We start from the raw sequence: 13,987 nt of genomic DNA on the forward strand, positions 1-13,987 counted from the left end.
ACCTATTAAGTTTTAGGTGTTAAAATTATCAACAAGAAAGCAATTCGATAAATAGTTATAAACTCATAATAGTGTAAAATGTAATGACTTACGATAGAGAGGTTTTTGTTATTTAAGAAACCTCATCAGGATTTATATTATTACATTCTTCTAACAGATCAATGTCTTTTAACTCATATTTCAACGAACTTCAATGAGGCTACCCTTAACAACAAAACTTCTTTCTTTAATTAATTCTAGAAAACAAGCAAGCCAAAAAAATCATAATGAAAGAATGCACTGCTCTATTATTTATAGAAAAGAGTTTTGACATTTTAAAAAAAGAAAAAACTCCAGAAATTATACAACATTAACTAAGGACTAGTGATAACTTCACAATCCTATCTACTACTTCCTACAAAATTGCAACCTACAGAAGATCAAATTTGCCAAATCTTGTACAAATCATAAGTAACTAACCGCTGCCATAAATAATTTAAGTCTAAAGTTCATTTAACTTTAGAAGATCAAGTGCTGAACAGGCATCCCATACTACTTTTCAACTAGATACCAAAGTAGTACCTCCAAAGTTTAGCATTCAAGCAGTTGCTTGGACTTGGACTGGCCCATCAGATCTAAAACCTAGCCCATGACCATGACCGCTTCCCCTTCCACGACCACGCCCTGCAACATTACATGGATAAATATTTGAGTAAAGTGCTAAACAAGTGAATGGCATTATATTCGCAGCAAAATTGACCATGCCAACGAAAACAATGAGAAAAGGGAAGGCAATATAACATATTCGTTGTATAAACAATAATAAAGTGCATGAGCAAACCCACAGAATCTTAGTTATTGCAAACAAATCACAGCAGGAAACAGTTTGTCAACATGGTTATGATTTATTGGTACCAGGCGAACAGGTAATCACTGCTTAACATAGTTACTCATTTGATATAAAACTTTTAGCAGTGTCTGAAGCATATCTTTTAAAAGAGAAAAACCAGCTTAAATCGAGAGATGTTTCAGAGAACTATTTTCACTTTGGATAAAACAACAGGAAAGAATATATTTATTGAACAGATTAGCACAACCAAAATCAGAGATGAAAGCAGGAGTCCTTTTTCATATTATTTTATACATAGGGCGTTTCTAAAAGTTGATTTAGTTTAACAGGGCATTTTGTATTGCAGGCAAACCATTAGATAATTAAAACTTTGAATCGGAAACCAAAGATAGTAATCACGAGTCCACTATATGCTTGTAGGTAGGTAACAATGTACATACTTATGCATGCAAGAGGGAAATACTTTTCCTATATATACATTTGACTGAACTAAAAAGATTGAAAATTTTAACAGTAGGAACATTATAATTACAAACTAATGACCACCCAAAGTCATTAAGAAAAGCTTAAAACATACAAGGGATTGGATTTGCATCAGCAAAATAGACAGAAATGAACCACACAAAAGATTTCGAAAGAGAATGAATTCATGTTGGCTGCACACTGTGTAACTGTTCTTTTAAAGATGTACAGTAGACTAAAAGGACAAGAGAAAGCTTTGTGAATAAAGATAGAAACTACCTCGTCCTTGAGGAGGGAAGGCTCCTGATCCACTATAACCATTGTTATATCCTGACTCATGCTGCATGTTTCCACCACCATACCACCTTCCGCGTCCACGGGAACTGCGTCCTCTTGCATAACCTCGACCTCGACCTCCATATCCACGTCCACCATCCCAATGTCCATTACTATACTCGGCTAAACCATTGCCAGTACCTGCATAAACAGAAACACCAGAAGTTTTTGCTGTTTCACAACATGCTCATGTGAATTCAGTAGGGGATATGACATGGAACAGCCAGAGCAAATTCTATCCAGCCAACATAGTAGAAGTAATAAAAAAATGAGGCCAATCTTAACACCACCAATATCTAAAAAACAAATACAATAATTTCAACATTGTGGCACCAAGAACCACTTAAAAATGTCTCCATGAAAAACCTAGTAAGTTAACAACCATACATATTCAGTAAGTAATATCATTCTCTGTGTCATAGCTGAGAAATACCAACATTGTCATATTGATAATAACTCAAAACTTATGTATTTTATATTGCCCCTGTGAATAAGCTATTGTTGATCACAATAATATTGTAGCATTAAAAAGGACTATGCGCGTATACTGGGTCAATGGAAACAGTTAAAAACTTATCTCTACTCATGGAATTGCCCTTACCTCCGTTCTTTCCTTGACCTTGATCATGACGTACCCTGCCTCGCATGCCAGGTGCGGCTTCTAAATTGCATGAGAGAGAAGTATATATATTAACTTAGACTAACACATTAGAGTGAATAAATTGCACAATCAGAAAAAAAAAAAAAAAAAAAATTAAAAATTGCTCACCTCCATCATAATATTCAGTTAACGGCTTCACTTGATCAACTGGGATTGGTGATTGGTATCTGTCATTATGCAAACAAAAGTCCAATAAAATTAACATGCATCAAAGTTGTCAATAGAATCCCTGCATAAGTAGTTAGACAATAAACAGTTTTGTAAATACATTATGCTTGTATGCATCACAGAACACAAGGGTCATTTCTCTAAAGCACGTCATAATGCAACAAGCAGTACCATCATAAGTGAAGACATGGAGATGAGAAGCAAAAACACAAAGAATGGATAACAAGAAAATTATTTCAATTCCATCACAATACACAGAACCTAGTCTACATAAAGTCAATAAACCATCTTTTTCAAACATGGCATATGATGCAAATTACACAATGAGTGCGTTAGAAAAATTAATTGTTGACTGGACATTGCCAATTCTTCAAAGTTTGCATTACACCAGAGTTGTCATCATATTAACATATACATGGTAAAGGGTGTTTTTATAGAATCCTCAATGGCCGTAATGGAGAAAACATGAATCTCACATTATCTTCCATTTATATCAACCTTGTTAGGGTGATCAGCAACTAGAAGTAACTAAACCCCACAAGAATGCACCAAATAGCTAGTCAAGGATCTCTCCGCAGCATCCTTGTGATTTAAAAGTGTACATATAAATATGAACGTATCCAGCTGACTAATCACGACTCATCTAATTTAAAGCATCTTTCAAAACCAAAGTTTTACTTGAGCCCAAAAACTTCTTCAAAAATCCACCATGATTGCTAAAAAAATGACATGATGCTCCTATAACCATCTTTATTAGAAAACATCACACACATATCTAAACTATTGATGACATTGAAATGGAACTCTAACAACTCTAGTATATCCAATAATCTAATAATTCTTTCTCATAAATCATTTCCATTGAATCAACCACTACAAAGCAACTACAATGGCTTCAATAGAAAAGAATGCACGAAAAACTAGCATATCATAAACACCAAAAACTCAAAATATCTAATTTCAGTTGTCATTACCCTGGGGAAGATGAATCCAGCTCCTTCTTAGACAAAATAATTGTGATAACTGAAACATGACGGGTAGTCTCTAATCTGCATAAACAGATCATCAATCAGCCAAATAATATCAACAAATTAATTAACACCAAGAGATATAGTTCTTACGGAAGAAGCCCTTCTTCTAGAGGCTCCCATGTGTCGGTTATGTCAATAGACCCAGTTGAAGTATTTTGGTGGAGACCAACAATCCTTCTCTGAAATAAGCAAAACGCATTCAACATGAATAAACATTGACACCCTATGCCACAAACTTAAATCGTAAATTATTCAACATTAAAAATATGTATTGATTTTGGAGAAATGGCACAAATAAGGTTAAATAAATAGGCACCTTAAGCAACTCAGCAATCATCACAGTCTTATTAATAGCTCTGCCAGTGGCTTTGAGGATAATCTCATTGGCACCTTTATCCTGATCAGGAACATCTCATAGAATCAATCTTAATAAATTAAAAAAGAAAAAGTACTCATATTTGGACAAAAAATACCTGCAGGAGAGAAATAGCATAAGAAATGTAATTCCTGAGTCTTCCTTGAGCCGTTATTCTCAACTCATTCTCACTTATAGCAGCCTCCGTCCTCGGCTTCTCCACTTTCTGGTACCGATCCATTTTCCTCTCTCTAAGCGAACACATTTCAATTAAATCTTCTTCTTTGTCAGCAAACAAGAAAAACAATAATTTTTTTTTAACAATTCACGAATTAATTAATTAATTAATCAACAAAAAATAGGTTATATTCAGAATTTCATATAAGAAAAATCCGAAAATAAGCTAAATGGAAGAGAATGCGGAGTTGTCAAGGTTACCGTGAATCGAAACGGCGTCGTCTGGAGGAAGTTTTGATGGCTTGCTTTTAGTTTCAGTGAGGCTGAACTTGGAAATGAAGGCGCCCTTTTTAAGCGTTTTATAGTGGCGGGGTTAGGGTTTACGATTGAGGGTCCCGAATTTTATGACCTCTTTACCGACTGAAGATTCGGGTGATGGCTTTGCCACGTCAGTACTTGCTGTTACTTTCTCAATTATTTTTAGAGGGGGAATTTGCCAAAGTGACTTGCATATATATGTTAACAAATACAATAAGACTACATTGACCGACTGAAATACCGACTGATATATCCTGACTGACGTGTCAGTCTACGTGGCATATGCCACATGTCAGATTCACGCCCAAAAGCTTAAAAAAAAAACTGATACGTCAGTCAGGATATGTCAATCGGTATTTCAGTCGGTCAATGTAGTCTTATTGTAACAAATAATGTTACTAACACTGGGACTGTTCACAAAATTTTTACACCAAATTATGTGTCCCATGACTCACACCAATCACATTTTATATTCACAAATATTTTGTCAGTGAACGGTCATTCATCAACTATAGACGACTGTTCTTGTTATTTGATGGGAGTCCATTATATGTGGACGCCCGTCCATGAGAAATGAACGATGGACTCCTGTCCATTATGAGAAATGAACGATGGACTCCCGTCCATTATGAGAAATGAGGTGTCCACCTATAATGGACGTCCGTCCATAGTTTAAATTTAAAAAGTTTGAAAACCAAAATCATGGACTTCCGTCCACATTCAATGGACGGAAGTCCATACTAATGGATATGTGGACGCCCGTCCAAACTTTAAATAATAAAATATTTCTAAAAAAAATTAATGGACGCCCATTCATAACATATGAACGGGCGTCCATTAATAATGGATGGGTGTCCACCTTTAATGGACGCCTGTCCATTATTAACGGTTTGACAAAATTATAAACAAAATTCAGGAACACCCGTTCATATATTATGGACAGCCGTCCTTGAATAATGGATGGGCGTCCACACATAATGGATACCCGTCCAGACTTTAAATTATATAAAAAAAAAAAAATTTGAACGTTCGTCTATATTTTATGGACGGACGTCCCTGATTAATGGACAGGCATCCTTGTTACATGGACGTCTGTCTATTGTGCAATGAGTATTTTAAATGGGATTTAGGTCAAATTAATTTGGCTTCCAAATAATTTTAAAAAACAGCACTCTTCTTCTTCGTCTTCATTCCCCATCTCCGCTCTTTTTCTTCGTCTTCATTACTCATCTCAGCTTTTCTTCTTCATCGATGTTCTCATCTGCCGCTCTTCTTTTCGTAGTTCTTCATCTACCACTATTCTTCTTCAAGTTCCTCATCTACCATTATTATTGTAATTGTTTTAGTCTATTTGGTTTCTATTAATCACGTTTTATTGGTTTTGATTGGTGATTGAGCTTGTTTTACAGCGTTCAATTCGTTGTCTTGGTTCCTCATCTACCGCTCCAAGTCGTCAAAGCCATCTGCCATTTTTCGAAGTTGTGTTTGATTGATGATAGAGGTGAAGCCACCTGCCATTTTGAGCGTGTATTTTTTGATGCAAAATTTTGTTACCTTTTTGGGGCAGACAATAGAGTGTGTCAGACAATTGAATTTTGTAAAGTTTTATGTCTGAGTTTGGAGTTACACGCCATTAGAAAGGTTTGATCAAGCTTTAACGTGCAATATATAAGTTCACTTATATTTGACTTGAATAATTTAGCATGCAATGATGGGAGACAATTATAGACATAAAACCAAAACTTCTAGGTTTTGAATTTGAATATTGCTCCACTAAAGAGAGAACGCTTTGCTTCTACCAACAAACTTAAAATTGTTTGTGCCGTCTCACTTAAGATGGAGGTTGCTATCAGAACCACACATTTATGCCTAAAAGATAGGTGACTTATTTTCTTCATATACTTGGTGGAGGCAATTACATTTTTGTTTAACGTTGAAAGTGAGAACATCTAAATGAGTATTATTATGTATATGATGCCTGAAACACTATGTATGAAAGAAGAAAAGAAGGGAAATCAGTATTCCCAGTAGAAACCAACTATTGCTTTTGAAAATCTGTGTTGTTACTATAGAACCTCTGGATACTATTACGGATGAGTTTAGAGTTGTAGGTGAACTCGTCGTTGGAGCAGAGGCATTATCATGTCCAGCAAAATTGTGATGTTCAGTGACGGGCCATAGTTCCACTTGCTTTAAACACTTTTAGTCATGGGTTAAATCTCCAACATGGATTATACAACTCAGTCTTGCAATAATTTGATGATATGTAGGTTTAACCATATTATAAGACAAAAATGCATCCCTCGCAATGACATAGCAAAGACTTCATAACGATATATCATTGCCACCTTAGTTTGCTATGCACCAACAAAGTAGTTCAAGTGGAATGTGCAATTGATACTTGCAAGAGCTGCAAGGATGTGTTATCTTTAGGGATCATCAATTTGTCAACAAGAATAACGATTTGTTTCTTTTGTGCATGCATTTTTAAATGATGATAATAAAGATGAAAGAAAAGACTGAGTTCATTGTGGTTTCTTACCTGGATCAAAAGATTTTGGGATCTCTGGTCCTGTTGCACCGTGCAAATGAGGTGAAGGCAAATGTGGTAGCTGCCCTGAATCAGAAGGTTTTGGAAGTGGGTGAAGAGGTAAAGGCAAATGTGGTAGCTGCCCTGAATCAAAAGGTTTTGGAAACGGTAGAGGAGGCAAAGGCAAATGTGGTTGCTTACCTGAATCAGAAGGTTTTGGAAACGGGAGAGGAGGCAAAGGCAATTAAAGGTGGTTATCAGAAGGTTTTGGAATTGGCAACTGAGGATGGTTATAAAAAGGTTTTGGAATTGGCAACTGAGGGTGGTTATCAAACGGTTTTGGAATTGGCAATGGAGGGAGGTGTAATATTACATGATGGCATTTATCCTTAATATTACACCTTTATTGCTAATCATGGTTAGTAAAAATATTGAGGATAAAGGTGTAATATTGCATAGGTAGTTATCCGCTCTGATCATAATGTTTGTGACTCAGTTCCATAACGAAGTTTTACAGTAGGCCCTATCTTAAAATATTGACAAGGTGCAAATAGGCTTGGTAGTTGACAGGTATATATTTGGAGTTTAGGTTTTTTTTTTTCAGTTAGACATAATCCGATTTTATAATATTTATCTGGGCCTATGGTGTATTGAGCATTTGAGGAATTTTTATGCTATTAAAGGAATTCTATGCTTCATACAATAATTTGATTTTCAGCAAACATGTCTGGGTGAGTCTGCTTCTAACTCTTACATCTCTAGTTTAAAGTTGGCCATGTGTCTCATCTCTAACATAGAATATTAAAGTCTACCATAGAGTGTTTTCATTAGCATGAAGTGAAATAGAATAGGAAATATTCTTGTTGATAGGTAAGTTTGATTTTTCATACGCAGTTGAACATGTACATGATGATGCCTTATCTTATTAACCATGTACATCATCTATTGGTAGACTAACAGTAAGGGATGATGATGAATTTAGTTATGACTGATTATGATGATGAATTTTTTTATATATATAGGTTTTAGAAGAAAGCAGAAAATGGTGAGAGCAAAAAATACAACCATTCCTCATGAAGGCACATCGTCATCTGGAATCCAATTTTGAGATTTGCGACATAAAAAACAATACGAGGAGGTGTCGAAAAGAGACATTTGCCTTGGAAGAAGTTTGGATTTAGAACTTATAACAAGTTTAGGTGTAGGTGATGAAATGAATGGTTGGATTCATAATTTGAAATGGGACCGGTTGGTGAGTATTAGATATGATGGATATAAGCATTTGATCTATGAGTTTTTTGGTAGTTGGAAGTTGTGGAGATAGATACTGATGAGTTTATGGCATATACAATGTTTTTTAGATTAAAGAATTAGAACTTTGTAGTGAGACCACAAGATTTAGCAACCTGGATAGGATTTGATTTTGAAGGTTTGGATAACGTATCTAGAACGTGGGATTCCAAACAAGCTTGGATGGATGTTTCTAGGATAGGGATTTACCATCCACATAGGTGTAAATCTACAAAGTTTAAGAATCCTACTATGAGAGTATTTCACAGATATCTGACTTACACATTTAATGGTAGGAAAGAGACAAATAGAAATATGACGGTTAAGGATTTAATGTTCATGGAAGCAGCAATAGTAGGGAGGCAAGTAAATTCAGCAAAGTTATTGATTAAGAAGTTGGGAGAGATTCAAGCAGAAAATGGAGAAATATATTGGGGGATGCTTGTTATGTTAATATATGAGAAGTTGGGTATTCAGATCACCCCTAATGATGAAGCAAATAAGATTAAGTTTTCTGCAAATAATGTGTTGGGGCATGTCACATTATGTAAAATGGGTTTGATTAAAAAGAATATGGCAGGAGAATGGTTTGTGATTAGGGATGAAATGGAGGGAGATGCAACGGTTTAAGAAGGTGTCAATGTTCCAAAAGGGGTAAATGAAGGACAAGTCTATGTGCGCAAAAGGAGAAGAACGAGTATTGAACCTGGATCATGTCAAAATGTAGAAGATATGTCTTCTCATACATTAGACGAAATAGTAAGCAGATTTGAGCGAATGGAAAAGTTTCAAGAGGAGCATTTTTCACGTATTGAGAGGAAAATGCAAGAACAACATGATCAATTGCAAAGTGATTTCAACTCGTTCGCATCAAGAATAGAAGAAACAGTTGACATCATTGGGGAACGCATGACAAAGATTTTTAGCATGATGAAGAACTTCTCAACAGCATCTTCCTCCTCCAGTCAACCTCCACCCCCTGCACCATGATGAAGAATTTCTTAACAGCCTCCTCCTTGTCAACATTCTTGGGGAACACACTATGAATGTTAATTGTGATTATGTGTACTTCAAATACTAAGTTTTATGTACGAAGATTAAATTTGCCTTTTGTTTATAAATAGATTGATTTCGGCGGATGTTCTTGATAAAGATTGTCTTTTGTTTATAAATAGATTTGCCTTTTGTTTATACATATCTCAACTACTCTTTTGAATGCATATGTATATGTAATACTAGACATACCCAAAGACATCAAAATTCAAATCTCAAATGAAATGCATATCCAAAATTCCATCTACAACTGGAGTCTGCAATGTGACGATAATATATACTAAAAACATTCATAATAAGTTACATAAAAGTCATTATCATGAATTCACAACCCTACAGCAAATAGCCTACTCATACACAACCAATGACAAAATACTAAAAACAAAACAACTGAATCAGCATACAACTCAACTGCATTAGGCAGAAATTAACCAAAGCATGAATAATTTCTACCAAATACAATTCTATATGCTTCAACCTGGAAAAATATCAAACATCTCCCAACAAGGCATGTTCATCATTTACAAACTCCTGTCCAGTACAGAAATTACTTTGTCCTACGAGATTCTGAACTGGCCAGTGGACAGCTGTCATTGTTTAACAACCACAATTTAGCACACGTTTTAGAAAACTTAAGGCAATTACAATTATACAACATAAATAACACATACTTGGGTAGTAACAACATCATTCGACAACACTTGAGTTTCCTCATTGGCCACGGAAGTAGATGAAAGAAACTGTTCCTTTTCTCGCTCTACTGATGATCATTTTCCTAAAAAGTAGCATAACACATTAATAATCAAACCGATATTATTACAAACCTCAAATAAGTAAATAATGTTTCAAAAAAGAAATATCATGTAAGAATAGGTGTATAACTCATACCAATTCTTTGTTTTTGTAATTTTTTCTTTTTAACCCTACGTACAATTTCTTCAACCTTCGATTGCTTTCTTCTACATGGAGGACGACCTTTGCTACGAACTGCCTGTGGACTAATAATTAGACTATTCCCCTCTTTTGAAGGACTGCCCCTATCTTTACTACTCAAACTGGTTGTGGAAGAGATGTTCACTTTTGCACCAAGTCCTCCCTCGCTTTCCTTTTGCTCCAACTTTTTTCTCATGTTAATCAGAAACTTTGTCAACATATTATAATCTTTCTCATTGTTTGATGCCATATCAACTACTATCAGCATTATATTAGACAACTTATCAAAAACGTTGTCCTTCAATGTTGGTGCTCCATCTATTATAACTCACCTTAATTTTCGTATGGCATTTGTTTATATTTTTCCTCCAACGCCGTAAAATGTACTTTTCTGGAACATGTGAAACTCTTTTATGAATCAACACCATAATGGCATGTCTACATAAAATCCCTTTAAACTCAAACAAATGACAAGTACAACAAATATCACACGAACTTTCTTCAAAGTATACCACAAAGGGAACACGGTGACTACTATCTCCAAACCAAACATCTTCCAAAACTTGATTCTCCTCGTATGAATCACATTTATTCAGAAAAGATAATTCACAATAAATCTTCCCCACAATCTCTTCTTGAAACTCTTTAAACTTTGCAGTTGTGTATGCACTTTGAAATTGTTTCTCAATAGGGTATTAGTTATGCATGGTATCCAAGATTTGAAAGATCTAAAATCAGCCTTCCTTTCTTTTTCCACTTTATCTCGCAATGCATTATCATATTGTTCCATAAATTGTTTCAAAGTAGTTTTGGAATTTACATATCCATCAAAAAATGCATGCATACTTTCACTACGTTGGGTAGTAGACATATGTCCCGGCCCCATCTTACCGGAGGCACAGCCGGGCCTTGGCCCACTCTGCGTGACTTCTACTCAGTACTGTCCCCCCTCTTAAGGGATTTTTCCTTGGTCTTAGGTTCGAGTAGTGGGGCAGGCGAAATAAAAAATCCCTTAAGGGGGGGGAGAGGGGGGGGGGGGGGGGGGGGGAGATAGTACCGAGTAGAAGTCACGCAGAGTGGGCCAAGGCTCGGCCGTGCCTTTGGTAAGATGGGGCGCTGACATTCAAAAGGCTCCTTTTGAATGTCACGGCCCCATCTTATCGAAGGCATGGTCGGGCCTTGACCCACTCTGCGTGAATTCTACTCGGTACTGTCCCCCCCCCCCCCCCCTTAAGGGATTTTTTTATTTCACCTCCCCCACCACTCGAACCCAAGACCAAGGGGCTATAGTCAATTGGGAAGCATGGTGAGTACCATCAGGCTAGCTGAATTCTCCATAGGGGTAAAATGACCTTTCTACCCTTAATTAGCAGGAAGAGTAGGAAGTGAATTGTAAGGAAATTGTATGGAGAAGATGTTAGAGTGGGAGTGTGATTGTAATGATTTAAAGGACAATAATGGAGTTTTCAAGAAAGAGCAAGGGCAATATGGGAATGAATGAAGATATTTTGAGCTAAAAATGGGTTAAGCTTAGTGAACCCTTCATTCTTCATCTTCCACCGCCTCTTCCGTTCTCCATTTCCTCTCAACTTTCCCTTCAACCTTTCAAGACTTTTAGAGGGCTTTTTGAGTAGTTGGGGGTAGAAAATTAATCTAAGGTATCCTAAGGTAAGGATTCTTGCTTTAGATGTAAAGTTTTACATATATTGGTATATTAAAATCTTATGGTGTTATTGTTTAAAGGGTAGAGAAGAGACAAGCATTGTAAAGGAAAAGAAAGTGCTAGTGAGATCTCTCCATTACAAAGTAAGTAAATCCCAATCCAAGTCTATATTTGAGAACTCTTTTGAGTAGAGATTTAGTAGAAATTTGTGTATGCATGTTAGATGATATGTTATTGAGAATTGAGATAGAGATGAATTGCTTTGTGGTTGTTAAATACACTTCAATTATGAGAAGTGTGATGTGTGATGTGTGATGAGAATGTAGTTTGAAATGAAATTGGAGGAGATTGAGAATCACTTTGGAAGTGTTATGTTGTGATAGGAATTATAGCTTGGTGAGGGAGTTTTCTCCCATTTTGGATGGTTCAAGATAAGGATAGAACCATAGATAAAGTAGAGTTTATGTATGCACACTAGTTGTTTGATGAAATGCCTAAGAGAATCATGAGTAGTAAACCTTAATTCTTGCAACATTGCATGTTGGCATTTCATGAGTGCATTAGTAGAGAAGATTAGTTGTGCAATGAGAAGTGGCTTGAGAAAGAGTAGAGAACTTTTTGTATGAACTACCTTTGTGTATGAACTACTCTAAGAGTAGAGAGAATGAGAAAAATACAAAAAACGGGTTGGAGCTTTGTGATCTCCACCCGGTAGAGACTAAAAACGGGTTGGTGCTTTGTGATCTCCACCCGGTAGTTACTCAAAGCGGGTTGGTGCTTTGTGATCTCTACCAGAAAGTCACAAAGAGTGGGTTGGTGCTGTGTGAACTCCACCCAGCCGTGCCTCTGGTAAGATGAGGTCGTGACATATAGTAGAAGTTAAGTAATGAGAGCTGTGTGAAAAAGGAAATAATAAATGAGATAAGAAGAGTGTAAGGAAAGAATTAAAATAAAGAGTTACGGGGACAGTCGAGTAGAGGATTTACTTACTGAGCATTATTTTGTGCTCACCCTGTTGTTTTTCTTTGTGGTTGCAGGATCTAGGTGAGAACGCGGTCGGATGGGCGTCGGCAAGCGAGAAGCAATAGCTACACTGTCCGCTATTTTAATGGCATTCTGTAAATGATAGTTTATTTTGTATAAAGAATGTTTATATGTAGTAAAAGAAAATTTTGGGCCCATTTAATTTTGCTAATATAAATGTATTTTACTTGATATATTACTATGAGTGTCCTAGTATAAAGCAGTTATTACAACATACCTGCCCAGAAAGTATCTTTAAGAAATGCAGGCACCCATCGTACTCTTTCTTTGTACAATCCACATAACCATCCATTCTCATGAAGGTTATGCACTTCAACAAATTGGTTCCACCGTTCTTCGAACTCTTCACACCTAAAGGAATCATACACAATATTTTGCAACTTAAACTTTATAGTTTCATATTCCTTATACCCTCCTAACTTTTTAGGCAATTTCTTCATTATATGCCACAAACACCACCTATGTCTTGTACCAGGGAAAACAATCTCAATTGCATTTTGCATGGCCTTATCTTGATCAGTGATAATTCCATTAGGAGCAACATACATGTATTCAAGCTAAGAATGAAACAACCATACAAATGTCTTAGTGTCCTCATGGGAAATTAACCGATAACCTAACAACGTCGAATGTCCATGATGATCAACCCCCACAAAAGTAGCAAATGGCATATCATACTTGTTCGTCAGATACGTTGTGTCGAAGGTGACAACATCACCAAATTCTTTATATGCAGTCCTACATCTAGCATCAACCCATAGCACATTCTGTAATCGACTCTCTTCATCTACATCAATCATGTACTAGAAATTTGAATTCTCCTTTTGCATTTTCATAAAATACTCAAGTACCGAAGCATCTCCAACTCCAAGTCGTAGCCTTCTCACTTTTTCAATGTAGTTCCTACAATCTTTTTGTAGAAACGTCAAATTCTCTACACCTCCTGCCTCAACTGAACATGACTGAAAATTTTTACATGGCCTAATCCCAACCACATCATTAACTTCAAGCGTCATTTTCACATAAGGTTGTATCGTTCGGTTAACCTTGAAATATCTTCTTTTTGTCGGACTTCTAAGATCATGGTTATGTTCAAGTGCAACTAATTTAATTTCCCATTTGCATTCACCATTCAAA

At 36.1% G+C, this 13,987-nt stretch overlaps 1 protein-coding gene across 3 annotated transcripts; it reads right to left on the reverse strand.

Moving 5' to 3' along the window:
- Positions 1–264: 264 nt before the first annotated feature.
- LOC116132064 (glycine-rich cell wall structural protein-like) lies at positions 265–4,434 on the reverse strand. 3 transcript variants are annotated; one of them, XM_031417741.1, is made up of 9 exons: positions 4,281–4,434; positions 3,961–4,093; positions 3,804–3,884; positions 3,578–3,666; positions 3,431–3,505; positions 2,397–2,455; positions 2,229–2,288; positions 1,571–1,768; positions 265–663 (listed from the first exon to the last, which is right to left on the reverse strand). In XM_031417741.1, exons 2-9 carry the CDS (start codon positions 4,081–4,083, stop codon positions 578–580), a joined length of 771 nt encoding a protein of 256 aa, XP_031273601.1. In that variant the 5' UTR covers positions 4,084–4,093; positions 4,281–4,434; the 3' UTR covers positions 265–577. The 3 variants fall into 3 exon arrangements, with proteins under 3 accessions (XP_031273601.1, XP_031273599.1, XP_031273600.1); XM_031417739.1 differs by having other exon boundaries at positions 3,961–4,121; positions 4,281–4,400; XM_031417740.1 differs by having other exon boundaries at positions 3,961–4,124; positions 4,281–4,398.
- Between the last annotated feature and the right edge of the window lie 9,553 nt (positions 4,435–13,987).

Source organism: Pistacia vera, unplaced genomic scaffold (assembly GCF_008641045.1).
Source record: "Pistacia vera cultivar Batoury unplaced genomic scaffold, PisVer_v2 Contig248, whole genome shotgun sequence".
Lineage (NCBI taxonomy): Eukaryota > Viridiplantae > Streptophyta > Magnoliopsida > Sapindales > Anacardiaceae > Pistacia > Pistacia vera.